We start from the raw sequence: 15,611 nt of genomic DNA on the forward strand, positions 1-15,611 counted from the left end.
ACATAAATTAATGCTTGACTTTTTAGTATATTGACATTACATAAATAAAATAGTTTTCTATATTGGGCATTCTATTCTGCAAGAAGGAGGAATCACTGGATTTAGACTTTGGGATTTGCCTTTGACCCAAACAGAGGTTTGATAGCTGCCTATTTTTGCTGAACAGAATAGACAGCAGAGTGAGTACTCACACATTTTTTTTTATGATCAGATTGACTCTGTTCTTTTGATATAGCTACTAATTTTGAAATAAGAGACAGGATGGTGATAGTAAAATCTTTTCAGATGAAAATAAGAAATGACATAGAATCAATCAATCTGTTGGACTTTAATAAATTTTACAAGGTTCTAAAGTATTAAAGAACTCTCTGACACACAAAAGACCATCATGCTAGGAAGAATCCACTCATTTTTTTAATTGATCAGAGAGAAGAGATTCCCATTTGGTTTTAGTAACTTATCTAAAACTTACAGGTTCGAAAATGTGAGACCCCAAATTTTAGATTTCTTCTACTTATTCCTCACTTGACTTCATAAAAGTATTTCATTTGTCTTTTAAAAATCCATTTTAGACACCTACTCGCTCCATTGTGTCTGTAATTGGTCACAATGCTGTAATGAAGATTAAAAGAAACTATTCTCTATTCAATTTGAAGTCCTTCTGCTTATTGCTTTTCTGAAATTGACAAAGAAACCCTTTTAAACTTCAAAAGAAAATGATGGAACAAATGCACAAATTTTAAGTGACAGAATTAATTGAAATTCTTTAATGGCATGCACATACATATTTTAAAGAAATTTAGTCAAGTAATAAGTATGTGTTGCTTACAATATTTCTCCATATATGTTATTTGTTTCTGAATGTAATTTGTGTCCATTTAAAGTACAGCAATTCTGTAAATTTGTAATTCTACTGCTAGATGAGAAAGAGTTGTTAAATTGAGTTACCATTGGAAAAGATAAAATCTGAGAGAGCTCAAGGCATCTTTGTTTTTGGCATTAACATGGACAAGAATTCTAAGGTACCTACCTTGTTTCCGTTGGCTCCGTCTTTTCTCTAGGGATGGCATATGTCAAAGGTTAAGCTTCCCTGAGAAAAATTCAAAAGGCTTGTAAAATGGGCCAAACTACTCTGGCTTCCCTTCCTATCTTACTATGCGAAAATAGTTATGGTTTTTTTTTTCATATATATCACAAATTAAAATTTGCATGTATATATTGTGTACAAAATAATTTATCCATTGTGAAATAGCTCAGTAAAGTGACATTTATATTATCTCACATATTTATCAACTTTTTATGATGAACATCTCTTACAATCTATTCTCAAATATATGTAATTCCCCAGAGATTTAGTACAATAATCTCCTGGGAGGAAGGATGCATTATATAGAGAGCATCAAAAATGGCAATAAAAATATGTTCTTTGAAATGACAGAGGGAAAAGATGTTTAGCCCATTGGTCCTGTCCTGTACTACATGGGCTATGGATGAGAAGATGTTTATGGAAAGAATTATAAATGGGTGTCTTGGTAATTGACTGAGATGGGTAAGGTATGATGAGGACTCATGGTTGCTTAGATTTCTGTTATAGTATGAAGCTTCTGTTCATTAAAAGAAGCGAAGCAATGAGTTGGAGCCAGACTAAGCTTTGTGCTGACTTCACAGTGACTATGGAATAACCGGGTGAAAGTTATTGGTGGGTACATTGAATAGAGTTCAGCAGAAGTCTGAGCAGAAATTGGAAATGTTGAAGGAAGACATCTGAGTGAGAATGAAATGTGAAGACAAATGTCAGTTGGTGCAATGACTGATGCTCAAACTGCTTAATGTATGATTGTTCAAGGTCACAGTTCTTGAAAATCCAGAGTGTGCACAAGAGTTTGCAAAGGGCAATAGTTTCATAGATCAAGACATTACCAAAGGAAATGTAGTGAAATAGTTATTGCAAGAACTAATTAAATGGGTGAAGGAGTGGTATGCTGAAGTAATTCAAGGTTTTTGTAGTTAATTCATTTCTAAAACACCTTTGTTGCCTGAAAAATAATATACCTATAAAGAAGAATTATCCTGAGGATTTATACCTTGAGAGTAAGTTTTTATAGTTTAGATTGTCTTATGATGTTTCCAGCATATATACAAATGTTATTTAATTCTCCCAGGGAACACCACCTTCACGTCCCTCTGCAGTAAACACAGAGCCTCAGGCAAGGGTGACTGCCTCAGAACAAGAGGTAGTCCTATACACTAAGAGTATTCTGGGATACTTTAAGACACTTTAATGAGAAAGAGGCTGAGATGGCTCCAGCCAACTAGTGGGAAGAGATAAACTTTCCAGTTGATGGTTTCTTTATACCCATGCTTCCTATGGATTCTATTTCTCAGATGCTATTATTTAAGAGTTAGCAATAGACGATAGTATTACATATTTACACTCTATCTCAATGACAGGATATCCCCTTAGCCATTCAAGACTAGGGAATCCTGGTGGTCTAAACTCAGGGAAAATCTGAGAGCATCCCTTTATGGAAATTTTCCTTACTTCTGCTATCTTTTTGCTTCATAGTCTCAGGTCATAAGGCTTTCGGGAAACCAGAAAAATACTGTAGTCAGTACACTTAAATTATTCTCTTTTTGAGTAGAGATGAAGACTGTACAAATACATGATTGTAGTAACATGGTCCACCCTTCCTTAAAGCACTGGCTCATCTTTTGCCTGTCTCCCTGAACTCAGGTTCAAGAGACCACACCTAATAACATCTCTCTTCTATTCTCTTGGGAAGCCTTTATACTTGCTTTTGCTGGAAAAAAAAATCATTCTTCTGATAAACAAATGAGTATTAATCAATCCACTTCACCTTGGGGTTATGTTTAGTCTCCTAAGAGAATTTACTTTTAGTTGTAAATTTGGCCCCACCAACAAGAGAAATGTTGTAAAATGTGACTATAGTACATCAACCAACTTTCCCTAAATTTAGTATTTTCACATCTTTATTAACTGAAATCCCATGTGATCATAATCTTCCCAGTAAAAATACTTATGTGGTACAAGTGATTATATTTATAATACAGAAAGCTCCCAATAATGACTGAATTTAAACTATAAAATAAAATCTATTAAGTAACAGTCATGAAGTTGATCCTAGTTGGAGGGTCAGCTTTGGTAGCAAGGAGCAAGATGCCTCTTGTATGTTCTGTAGCACTGCAGATACACTTTAGCTCACTAAACAAGTCTTCCTTGGGACAAACCTAAAAGCATTTTGGGCGTTCTCTGTAAGAGAAGTTTAAATCACCATTCCTACTAGTGATGTTCAGTGGCTGCATCACAATAATTCTGAACCCAGGAAAATAACAGCAAGAGTTTGAGAGCCTAGTATTTACTGGAATCAGGTAGGATCAATCATAGGTGCAAAAGGCACAATCAGCCACAGTTTACAATCCTTTACCTGACTATCTTCCATATTAAAGTCAAAAGATTGAGAGTTCATATTCCTCCCTGAGTTAACCTCTCCTCCCCCATTTATCATGTACAAATAATTTTTGACCATTTTCCCTTTTCATACAAACACCCATGGTGTTCCTCACTCACAGCTGTTATTGGCTAGTTTCTGGTGGTGCTGTGTGGAGGCAGACTGTCTCAGACGGAACACAAGTGCCCTTCTCTGGGGAAAGCCCCATGCAGCCACTCCCTTTGTGCAGCTGCCCAGACTCCTGACCCTGCTGCCTCTCTTGCCTGAGGTCCGTGGATAACAGGAGCAGCTGATGGTGGCCTGCCAGCTGGTATCTGAGCAACTGCTTTTGGGCTTCCTTCCAATTCCCAGGCTCCTGCAGGGTCAGCTGCTGAGCAAGAGCTCCTGGAACACAGGTGAGCCCCCGGGATGTGATTCTGGGAATCCTCGGGGCAGGTGTAGAAGCTCTGTCCTCTGGGACTGCAAGGCAACTGATGTTCCTTTTGGATACTCCATCAGTTGACTGTTGGGGAAACTGGCTCCGACTTCCCTGCATGACCTTCATTCTCGTATCTATAAAAGGAAAAATAAGGGAAGAATGGACTTGGTTTTCAATCAGATTACACGGCTTACACAATTTATATATTTGGTCATCATGGCAGCATAGTCAAAGAATAAAAGATTGAATGACATCTATTCACCAATAGTGAATAGTACTTTACTTTTTATGTAAAAAGTAATTAATATTAATTAATTTGTAATTACTATTAGCCATGTAACAAAAATGTGATTATATCATTCTCAGAAAAAAAATCACTCATGCATTGTTATTGAGTTAATAAGTATTTTTAATTGTAAGCATGAGTCAAATTTGAAATCCATATCATAGCCAAGGCTAAGAATTAAGCCAACGACACGTGTGTTAAAGAAGTTGAATAAAACAAACTAGTATTTTTTCCTAAAATTTTCTTTAATAATGTAAATTAACATATATTTGCAATTATAAAAGTCAATGTATGTTCCACACCAGTGTCACATATAATTTTGTCCTTCAAACAACTTTCTGGTGTATGGGGAGTTATTATCTCTGCTTTAGTTGTAAAGGAGTTAAGACACACATTAAATAACTTTCTAAGACCACAAATAAAGCAGGAATAGACCTTATAAAAAAAATTCAAGTATTTGGCTATACAGACTATAAGGCTGAGAGCACACAATACTGTGTAAAGATTAGGACAACTACAAAGAATTAAGAATCAAGGATAGTAGTGAATGAAGAGGTGTGCATTCTCCATCATCTTCTACTAGCTGGCTGCTTGATGGTCATCCTACCTCTTAGCATCTCCTGGCTCTAGCTGCATAATTTTATACTGTTCTCAAATGTATGGGGCAATGTCATCCATGCAAAAGGATGTATATGAAGTGCATTGTTGTTTACAAAAATGAGAGATCTGTCTGTCCAAACTTTTAGGAGGTAATAGTGCCCATTTATCTTCTTGCACCCCCCCCCACCCTACCCCTACTCATTGTAGACAGCGATTGATTGACAGGTACATGACACAGTTCCACAGTTCCAATTCACAAGCAGCTTTTTTTTTTTTTTTTTTTTTTTTTTTTTTTGGTTAGGAGATAGCGCTTCTTTATTTTGACATAAGAAACAGAGCACAAAGTACCAGTTTCAACATTATTTCAGTCTAACAGTGGATTGACATAAAGACATAAAAAGGCAATGGCTCTTATGAACATATGGATGACGCTTTCTAGTCAGGGTGGATAAATATGAAGAAATCTTATTTGCTCATATTATTTCCACAGTAGATAGATCAATTTATCCACAGCAGTTAGATTAATATAGTAGAAGTACATGCTATTCATGTCTCCTCTATCTCTTTCCATAATCTTGTTTCCTGCCATTTATCTATCAGAGTCACATAACTATGGAATGATTGTCATGCTGAGAGCTATAGGAACTTTCTGGTTACTCTAGTTTCCCTGCAGGGTCTGCAACTCCTTCCTGAAGTGTTTCTTGACAGCTCAGCTAAATTAGTTTTTTTTTAAGTCACATTGACTGGGGAGTCCCAGTTGGCCTATGCAGTTGCCTCTATTAGTGCCCATGTCCACATGTATGGAGGCCTCTTCTTCCTCTAATGTTTTTGAATGCCTTCAATGGAGGAACTATTTCCTCTCATCAACCTTGCACACTCATCATGCTCCCTCTTGTACAAGTAGCCTTGTCTGGACTTGGTATCACCACCATTCTCACCAGGAGGAAAAGATAGTTTGCCTGGATCAGCAAATAACCAAGGAACAAAAATAATAAATTGTCATATAGAAGCAGACTTAACAAGAAAATTGGGTTTTAAATTTTTATCCCTTGATAAAACCAATATCACTATATACCTGAGGAATCAAACACTACAAGTTACCTGTTGTCAGTTCATTGAAGATGGTCTTAGCCTGGTTTCGAAAGACCTTCTTTGAAAATCCTTGTACCCTCTTGTTTTTCAAGTCTGTATCTATTCATAAAAGACTAATGCAAGCCAAGCTTCCTTTTGTGGACCCCTAAATATTTTTTAAATCTCCCATGAATTATTTACATGGCAGCTCCAATCAGCAACATACCTGGCAGACTCCCTAGCCAAAACGGAAGTTCATAGTGTAAAGGTGCCCAGGGAGGCTGGCCACCTCCCACTGTGAGCTTATAGACAGAACTAAGTCAGCACACATTACATGTCACTGCCAACATCAGAAGGAATCAACTCCTTTGATCTTGGACCTCCACAGGAAGCTTAGATCTCAGACAAATTAGATAAAAAATGAATTTATGGCAGATATGTATCCTAAGGCATTCAGCTGAATGTTTGGGTTTTAGGAAAAGAAGAATAGTGAGTATCAAAACATAGGAATTAGAATGCCTCCTTTCCTCATAGGCCTTGTTCATGGGTCTCCATTAAAATGGAAACATGACTTCAGATTACTCAACCATTCTTAGCATCCATTATCAGGTGTGGAGAAGCTTCCGGAGAATGAGATATGGGCAAGACAGAATTCTGCTCTAGTAATATAAAGACTTACTGTGTTGAGGGCCTTATGAGTGCATGCAGAGTTACTTATAACTTCTCCAGCTCTCAGTCTCTGTTGACTCTTAGAACGTTCTCAAACATCAAGCACATGGTATGCCTCTCTTATACAGTTTTTCCTGAGTCTGTATCATTCACTAGTATTTTTCTTTCTTTTTGTTTTACAGCATGAGCATTAGCAACAAGTGTCCACTGTCTCCCTGTCTTCATCTGAAATGTTCATATATTTTCTTATCTATGATCTAGGTATGGTGTTCAGTTTTGAACCACTTGAGTTCTCAGTACAGTGGTTTCATATGAGACTAATGGGGTCTCAGAGCTTAATTAAAAGAAGAAATCCACTTCTTACTTGTCAGTAAGTTTGAGAAATTTGTCCACTTGTTACCGAATGTATACACAGCTAGTAATCACTATTGCCTGTGTCCTGTTTAGATTCACTATTCTTTTATCTGGAAGTTGTTGTTTACTTTAATAAGCAATAAATTGTTTACCAGAAAGTCAAGAAATTTAGAGAAAAGTAAACCAAGTGTTAAATATATTTAGTCCCTCATATAATGTCCCTAGTGCCCTCTGTGTTCAGGGTTTGGAGGCACTTTACCACTGGATATGTTTGGTCAATTTATTTAGCTAGTTTATGTTTGTGAAATTTACTTTGTTGTTTCAGTTTTTAAAATATAAATTTAGGTAAACACTCTAAATGGTCAAGTTGCCTTGTTTCATGTGTAGACTGTTTATCTTTTGAATGTTTCCATACTAACATACAAAGTAATGAATTTTACTGTGCCATTTCCATACATGTATTCATTCCATCATCGTATTCATATACACTTGTATTAATATCACATGATCTGAAGAATAGTAACATAAATTTCACCTCTCTGCTAGAGTCCCACTACCGTGGCAGTAATTTTCTTAATTTATTTTATAGGATTGGCTCCTTCTCATTGGTTTAAACTTTATGATGAAATTTAGAGCCATCTTATGCCATTTGACATTGTATGAAGTGGTTGAAATTAAATTAAAATAAATTAACAGGCTTTTGTAATTACTAAATTTATTTGTGAACATACCATCTGTGAATATACTCAAGTATTTCTTTGAACTATTTGGCAAAATAGTTTTTTTTTAATAGGTTCACAATATCTTTCATAACTACTCTTTAAAGCTAACTGCATATTTAATCCCATTTCATCATACTTCCTAACTACATCCTACTAGCTTATTATTTTAGTTCACTTTGTAGTGCTTTTATGAAATCCTTAAGGCAGGGTAAATTTACAAAAAAAAAAAAGTCAGCTTTAAATGCAGATATCATCTACAAATAGTCTCCAATACTGTCTTTTAAATTTTGATTTACATTTGCCTATAATCCACAGTGTCACAAATGTGTTGAAAGATATGACTAAATTATTTGTTTTGTCCTTATTTGAATAGGAAATCTAAAGTTTCATTGTTAATACAATATTGTGTAGCAATTGAACATTTTAATTAGTGTATATTTGTAGTTATTTTAGTAAAGTGAGCACTAGATCTTATTCAAGCTTTTAAAACAAGAAATATTTACTTCCCTTTTTATGTGGCATGGAGATGCTATTATTTAGTGGTTTTCAGATACAGTTCCCCTTTCCTGTGGGCTTACAGACAAATGTGTGCACTCTTTCCCAGTGGTTTTAATATAATAATTATTTTGGTGAAGGTTCTGCTTAGAGACAACATAAATTTACGTTGAGTGATAAGAGAGGCACAAATAGGTCTATGCGTTAAGTAGCCAAGACAGGAGTATTGTAACTACTCCTGGGTGAAGGAATCTGAAAAGTAGTTCATCTTGTATTTGAATAAATGAAAGGAGCTAGATATGTGGACACATAAAAGCATTTTTCAAGGGGGGGTATAGTGTACATAGGAGATGCTGTCATTGAAGGTAAAGAATGGGAGAGGCGGAAGACACGGGCCATACGATAGTACATGTGGCTGTTCTAATGGCATTGTAAAATGAAGCAAAAGGATAGGTAGACCAAGCATAAAAAACAAAAAGCCGAATTGATAAAATTCAGCAGGCAAGCAAAAGGGAAGTAGTAAGAAGACTGAACTAAGAAAGTAGCAGGAGGACAGAACTTTGAGGTGTGTTGGCTGAGAGATTCAGGTGCTATACAAACAGGTCTGAGCTTTGACAGAAACACAACAAATCAGTTTCTGCACAATGGACAACCAGGCCCTTAACAAATGAGGTTTGAAACAGTATATGATTCAGGACCTAATTCAGGGGCTAATTATGTCACTTGAGATAAAGCTCTTTCTCCTACAGCACCCAGTTCAGTATCTACATTCCTTAATGTATATTTTTTGTTGTGATTTCCTTATACTTCATTGGTTGAAGTCCTCCTTTAATTGTCCCTAAAATTGGGTCCCCAAAATGTTAGAATTTGATATAAGACAGGGAACCAGATTAACAATCTCCTTGAAATCACACAAAGATTAATGCATTAATATTTAGAGATGTGATACCATAAATTAATATTTATTATCATGAGGAGAGAAACACTGAACAAGGAGTTAGGCTATTCCAAATGGAGTGAACGTTGCATAGTAATGAGAAACGCCAACATGGTGAATCCACTATGTGCTATCATTTGTTCTATGATCTTTACTGGTATTAATGTTCTTATTCGATATACAATTTGTATAAGTGTGCACAGTATTATTATGACAATTTTACTAATTTGGAAACCATAAGACATGAGGAAGTTAATTGTCAAGCTTGAGAACAGAAAGTCTGTCAAAGGGAGTATTCAGAACTAAACTCAGTCTGTTCCACTCCGTAGTTCGATGCCCGCAATGGTCATTCTCCTGCTCCCACATCTGACAATGCGGACTTTTTAAGACTGAGGAGTAGAAGAGAAGCCTTATGTATAAACTTGGAAAGATGGCATCAGTGTGTCAAAACCCTTGGCAGGGGTGCATTCTGAGGGATATATCCTCACACCTCACTCCTTTCTCCTACTCTTGCCTCTGTGACATTTTCGTTAGGAGTGGTGACACAAGTGTACTCTCTGAACTCAGCCCTACCATCTAAGTGATCTCCAGCACTAAGGGAATCTTTACAGAGGGAAGGCAGTGGTGAGCAAGACAGCCAACTACTTTATTGGCAAATGCCAAAAGTTGAAAAACACAGAGGCAAAAGGAAAAATTAAAATGTCCTGTAAACAGTGGCATAAAACTGAGCTTATTTAAAGCTTTTAATAATCAGGCATTTTTGCTTTGAAGAACTAGACAAAACTTGGAAGATAAGGAAACAAACCTAGGGTGGTCCTCAGCGAGGGCCCAGATAACACATCTATTTTTAACTTGGATGTCTAATAAAATGGCCTTGTTGCGCCCATCTCTTCAGTCTAAAACTGATCTCCATAAGCCCTATACCTTGTCTCATCCCTGATAATTTATTAATAAGCTGACCCATAAAACCCAGTCATTGTTGAACATTTGATAATATTAATTTAAACAAGGGGACTGTGAGCCACATAGATGACCATATTAAGTTCCTTACAAGCACAGCATTGCCCCAGGCAGTTGCTGAAGATGAGCTGCTTGAGGCAGAAGGCAATTTCAGACACAACCCTGAGCGGTGTGCAATAGAGGACAAGATGCTTTCCCATTTAAGAGGTGGATAAGTACACCAGATCCCTATGGCTTGCTGTGGAGTCTGCAAAGAATTCTTGTGTTCTTTTCTATCTCTCCATTCTTCATATTACCACGTCTCCAGTTCATTCCTACTCCCTATCATCATCACTATTATTACTATATTCACTATCATGTTATTATTTTGTAGAGTAGTTTGAAATACTGTGCTACATAGCTGGCTACTTTTGAAAAGATAAAAAATTGTATTTGCTCTACGGGAAATGGCACAAGCAAGCTGTTATATGTGTGTGTGTAAGCACACACATGGGCGCGCGCGCGCACACACACACACACACACACACACACACGGGCACACACACGGGCACATATCCGCACTCACATGCATGCACACAACTGAGTTTCATCAAACATTAACTCAGAACTACTAACACTGGTACTCTTTTCCTACTAGAAAATGTTATTTGACTCTTAGGAAAAGTAGAATTGTTTTTCTATTTAGAACATATGTTTTAAAATGTTTCAGAGTCATGGAAATTATGTGAACATTTTTTCATCCACAATAGCCCTACTTGGCAGGCTCATATGATCTGCTCACTCTATTCCTATGGTGCACCCTTTGTAGGCTAAGAGCCAAACACTCGGTTGAGGCAAAGGCTCCACTTTCTCTGCTTTACATTAATTCGAATGGTAACTTAACTGTGGGACAAGTAAGAGCAACCTCCACAGCACAGCAAATGACACATGCTGCTAACAGTACCAGGAAAAAAGACAAATCCGGGTTAAGCAACACTGACTCACTTCTTGAGGGTTCTACGCTAAATCTAATTTGCACAGTGGGCATTTGGCAACTACACTCTCTGCTTTTCCAAACTCAATAGTGTTGCCAAATTGGCAGCTTTGCAACAGCTAAGGGGAAGATTATATGCCTATACTCTGGCTTTCCCTTTGCTCCATTAAACAAACTCAAATGTGAAACCAATAATCTTTTTTTCTGAGAAAAGATATATAAATGTCAGTTCAAATAACTGGCTACTAGCTGAGTGAATCGGATGGACCTGTGTCTTCCTGGGCTGAGGTATCATTTAATTACAAAAAAAAAAAGTAACAAAAAAAAAAAAAACAAAAACAAAAACAAAAAAAACAAAGAAGGGATTGTAAGTGAAAGTCCTTCATGATCTGACGCCAGGGAAGGAGGAGCCACGGTCAATCCCTGGTCCCTGCTTTATGCTTACCTTCCCTCTTCAGGGTATCTTCTTTTGCTGTCTTTCCCAGGAGTCCTTGGTGTTTGAAAGAGAAATGGGTCTTCTTTTGATCCTTAGTCTGGGATTCAGACATGTCTTCAGGTTTTATTTCTGTATTGATGAGAAAAAGGTTTTTGTTTGTTTGTTTTGTTATTGTTGTTTTTGTCAGATTTTAGACATTTTTATTTACAAGGAGTATCTAATGTAAAGGTGTTTCCATCACTCCTATCTCTTTCAATCATGACCCATATTTAATAAAATGTGTATAATATGCCTAGAAGCTTAAGAAATGATTATATAAAAAATCCATTCACTCATCACCAGCTTTATGGTATAAAATTGAATTATCTGATACATTAACAACCATGTGTTGCTTTGGAATGCTTGAGATATAGCTAGTTTGAGTTGAGACATTTTGTAAACAGAAAATGCATATCTGATTTAGGAAAAGCAAAATATCCAATTATTTTATGTTCCCTACACATTGAAATAATATTTTGGATATCTAGGATGGAGGCTAGGTAGAAAAATTACTATACTTATTGTACATTTCACAGTATGGCTTATATTACATTTCAATTGGACAAGACGGGTTTAATAACAAAAATTATTAAAGTTTTTCATTCGAAGTAAATAGTAAATCAATGGAAGTGCCCCAAAATTTACAAGGAGTCTATTAGAATTTGCACCCTCTGTTAATCTATTTGGATAATTTTCAGGACACACCTTAGAAGTCCATGGTTGGAACTCTGATGCACAGGACGGCACTAATGGGAGGGTAGATCTTACAACATTGGTGTCTACAAAGATCAGTGTTGAGGGCCACATAAGCAAGCTTTTTGAAATAACCAAAAAAAAATCTCAGACACTTTTAAGTAGTTTTATGACTTTGTGTTGGGAAATAGTCAAAAGCATCCTTAGCTGTGTGGTCACATTCAGCCCCACAGTCTGCCAATTAAACATACCAGCTGAGAAGTGATCTGTAGATCACTAAGGACATGCCCTCCAAGAGAATGATATGAGTGAATCCCCACTTCCAGTGCCACATGCATTCTCTCCTAGATGTGAATGACTACTTGTTGCCATATATGTTCCCATCATGATGGGCTCTACCTACACTCACAACTGTTAGCAAACAGGGACACCTTGGCCTCAACCATTGGAGACCTGGCCAGTTCATCACCCTTCTGTGAATGGCAAGTAGTACCCTGGCTGTGTACACAGCCTCAGAGGGTCCCTTTAAGAGACAAGCTCCACCTACTTGCTCTCTCTGTGTTCCTCTGAAGAGGCTGAGAGGTCTCTGTCTCTCTCTCTCCCTATCTCTTCCTATTCTCTCTCTCCCTGTCCTCCCTGCTCTCTCTCTTTGTCTCTCTCTTCATGTCTCCATATCTCTTCCTCCCTTCTCTCTCCCTTTCTCTGCCCTGCTTCCTTTCCTTCCCTGTACTATCTTCTCTTCCCCAATAAAACTTCCCATGTGAGTTCTGCTTGCATGGTGTATTTGTTTCTAACTCCTGGGATCCACCAAGGTCTACCTCGAACAGCGTATCATAACATTGGTGCTGTGACTGCCTTGGCATACCCAGTCACCAAGAAAAACAAACCTTGTCTCATACAAGGTGGAAAGTTAAAGCTGACAAAATAAGGTTTTAGAATTTTCACCTGTACCTAATGGCAGGTATACCCAACACTCACACACACACACACAAATATGCATGCATGAATACACATGAACACACATACACAAATGAAATGTGATAAAGAATGCATAGAATAAATTTTCTTTCTTTCTTTCTTTCTTTCTTTCTTTCTTTCTTTCTTTCTTAGACAGGGTTTCTCTGAATTGCTTTTGAGCCTGTCCTGGAACTAGTTCTGTAGACCAAGGTGGCCTCAAACTCACAGAGATCTGCCTGCCTCTGCCTCCCAAGTGCTGGGATTAAAGGCATGCACCACCAACACTTGGCCCTTAGAATGAATTTAAAAAAAAAAGATTGTGGTAATTAACTACAGAAAGAATCTTCAAGAAACCAATTTTGCATAGATTGGCAGTTAGGTAGAAGATTTGTAACACAATTGTAATTTCTATTATACCATTTGTTATCATGGTGATAATTCATATTGTAGTGGAAAATTTTGAGAAATGCATCAATAGACATAAATTATACAGATTACTAATCTGATATTTTATATCATTTTAAGTTAAGTATATGTTTATCTGTGTGTGACTGTGTGCATGTATCTACAGAGATCAGAGACACTAGATACATTGAAGCTGGAGTTAGAGGCATTTTCCTTGATGTGGCTGCTAGGAACCAAACTTGTGTCTCTGCAAGAAGAGTATGTGCTAAAAACTGAAGAACTATCTCTGCAGCTCTAAGATTTTTCTCTTTTTATGAATTATATTTTCTTATTTTACATATCAATCCCAGTTCCCTCTCCCTCCTATCCTTCCACTCCCCCCCTCCACCCATCCCATTACCCACCCACTCTGAGGGAGGGGGAGACCTTCCAGGAGGCCTCATTCAGGATGGTTTCTTCTAGTTCCATCCATATGCCTGTGAATTTCAAGATTCCATTGTTTTTTCCCCCTGAGTAGTATTCCATTGTGTAAATGTATCATATTTTCTTTACCCATTCTTTAGTTGTGGGGCATCTATGTTGTTTCCAGGTTCTAGCTATTACAAATAATGCTGCTATGAACATAGTTGAACAGATGTCTTTGTTGCATGGATGCGCATATTTTGGGTATATGCCTAAGGGTAGAATTGCCTGGTGCTGTGGTAGACTTGTTCCCATTTTCCTAAGGAACTGCCATACTGATCTCCAAAATGGCTGCACATGTTTGCACTCCCACCAGCAGTGGAGGAGTATTCCCCTCTCTACACATCTTCTTCAGCATAAACTGTCATTGGTGTTTCTGATTTTAGCCATTCTGGTAGGAGTAAGATGGTATCTCAGAGTTGTCTTGATTTGCATTTCCCGGATGGCTAAGGATGTTGGGCACTTTCTTAAGTGTCTTTCAGCCATTTTGGATTACTCTATTAAGAATTATCTATTCATATCTATGCCCCACCTTTTAATTGGATTATTTGGTGTTTTGGTGATTGGCTTCTTGAGTTATTTGTATATTTTGGAGATCAGCTCTCTGTCAGAAGTATTACTGGTGAAGATCTTTTTCCACTCTGTGGGCTGCCATTTTGTCTTGTTGACTGTGTCCTTTGCCTTACAAAAGTTTCTCAGTTTGAGAAGGTCCCATTTATTAATTGTTGATCTCAGTGTCTGTGCTACTGGAGTTATAGTCAGGAAGCGGTACCCTGTACCAATTTGTTCAAGGGTACCTCCCACTTTCTCTTCTAAGAGGTTCAGTGTGGCTAGTTTTATGTTGAGGTCTTCTATTAGGACTTGAGTTTTGTACATGGTGATAGACATGGATCTATCTGCAGTCTTCTACACACCAGTATCCAGTTATGCCAGCACCATTTGTTGAAGATGCTTTTCTCCTTCCACTGCATAAATTTCGCTGTTTTGTCAAAAATCATACAAGGCTACATTCCAATTTTTTTTAATATCTGTTGAGGTTTGTTATATTGCCTATACATGGTCTATTTTAGAGACGATTCCATGTGGAGCTGAAAATAAGGTATATTCGTTTGTGTTTGGAGGGAATGGTCTATAGATATTTTTTAACCCAATGAGGACATAACTTCTGTTAGTTTTTTTGTTTCTTTGTTAAGCTTCTGTCTGGTGGCCCTGTCTTGTGGTAACAGTGGGGGTGTTGAAGTCTCCCACTATGAGTGTGTGAGGTTTTATGTGAGATTTGAGTTTTAGTAATGTTTTCTTTATGAATGTGTGCCTTTGTATTTGGAGCATAAATGTTCAGAACTGAGACATTGTACTGATGGGTTTTTCCTGTGATGAATATGAAATGACCTTCTTCATCTCTTTTCATTGACTTTGGTTTAAAGTTTAACTTGTTAGATATTAGGATAGCTACACCTGTTTGCTTCTTGGGTCCATTTGATTGGAAGATCTTTTCCCATCCCTTTACCCTGAGGTAGTGTCTGTCTTTGAAGCTGAATTGTGTTTCTTGTATGCAGCACAAGGATGGAGTCTGTCTTCGTATCTATTCAGTTACTCTGTGTATTTTCATAGGCTAGTTAAGACCATTAATGTTGAGGTAAAGTAAGGACCATTGGTTGTTGATT

General features: G+C 37.2%; 1 protein-coding gene across 1 annotated transcript in view; it reads right to left on the reverse strand.

The window, feature by feature from the left end:
• Positions 1-3,553: 3,553 nt before the first annotated feature.
• Positions 3,554-15,611, reverse strand: part of Pkhd1 (PKHD1 ciliary IPT domain containing fibrocystin/polyductin) — a 374,971-nt gene continuing 362,913 nt past the window's right edge. The window contains exons 64-65 of the mRNA XM_051204291.1: positions 11,401-11,520; positions 3,554-4,022 (exon numbers count right to left, since the gene is read on the reverse strand). Of these exons, the coding sequence (XP_051060248.1) occupies positions 3,595-4,022; positions 11,401-11,520 (548 nt within the window). The 3' untranslated portion in view covers positions 3,554-3,594. The remainder of the gene's footprint in view (positions 4,023-11,400; positions 11,521-15,611) is intronic.

The sequence above is a fragment of the Phodopus roborovskii genome, unplaced genomic scaffold (assembly GCF_943737965.1).
Source record: "Phodopus roborovskii unplaced genomic scaffold, PHOROB, whole genome shotgun sequence".
NCBI lineage: Eukaryota > Metazoa > Chordata > Mammalia > Rodentia > Cricetidae > Phodopus > Phodopus roborovskii.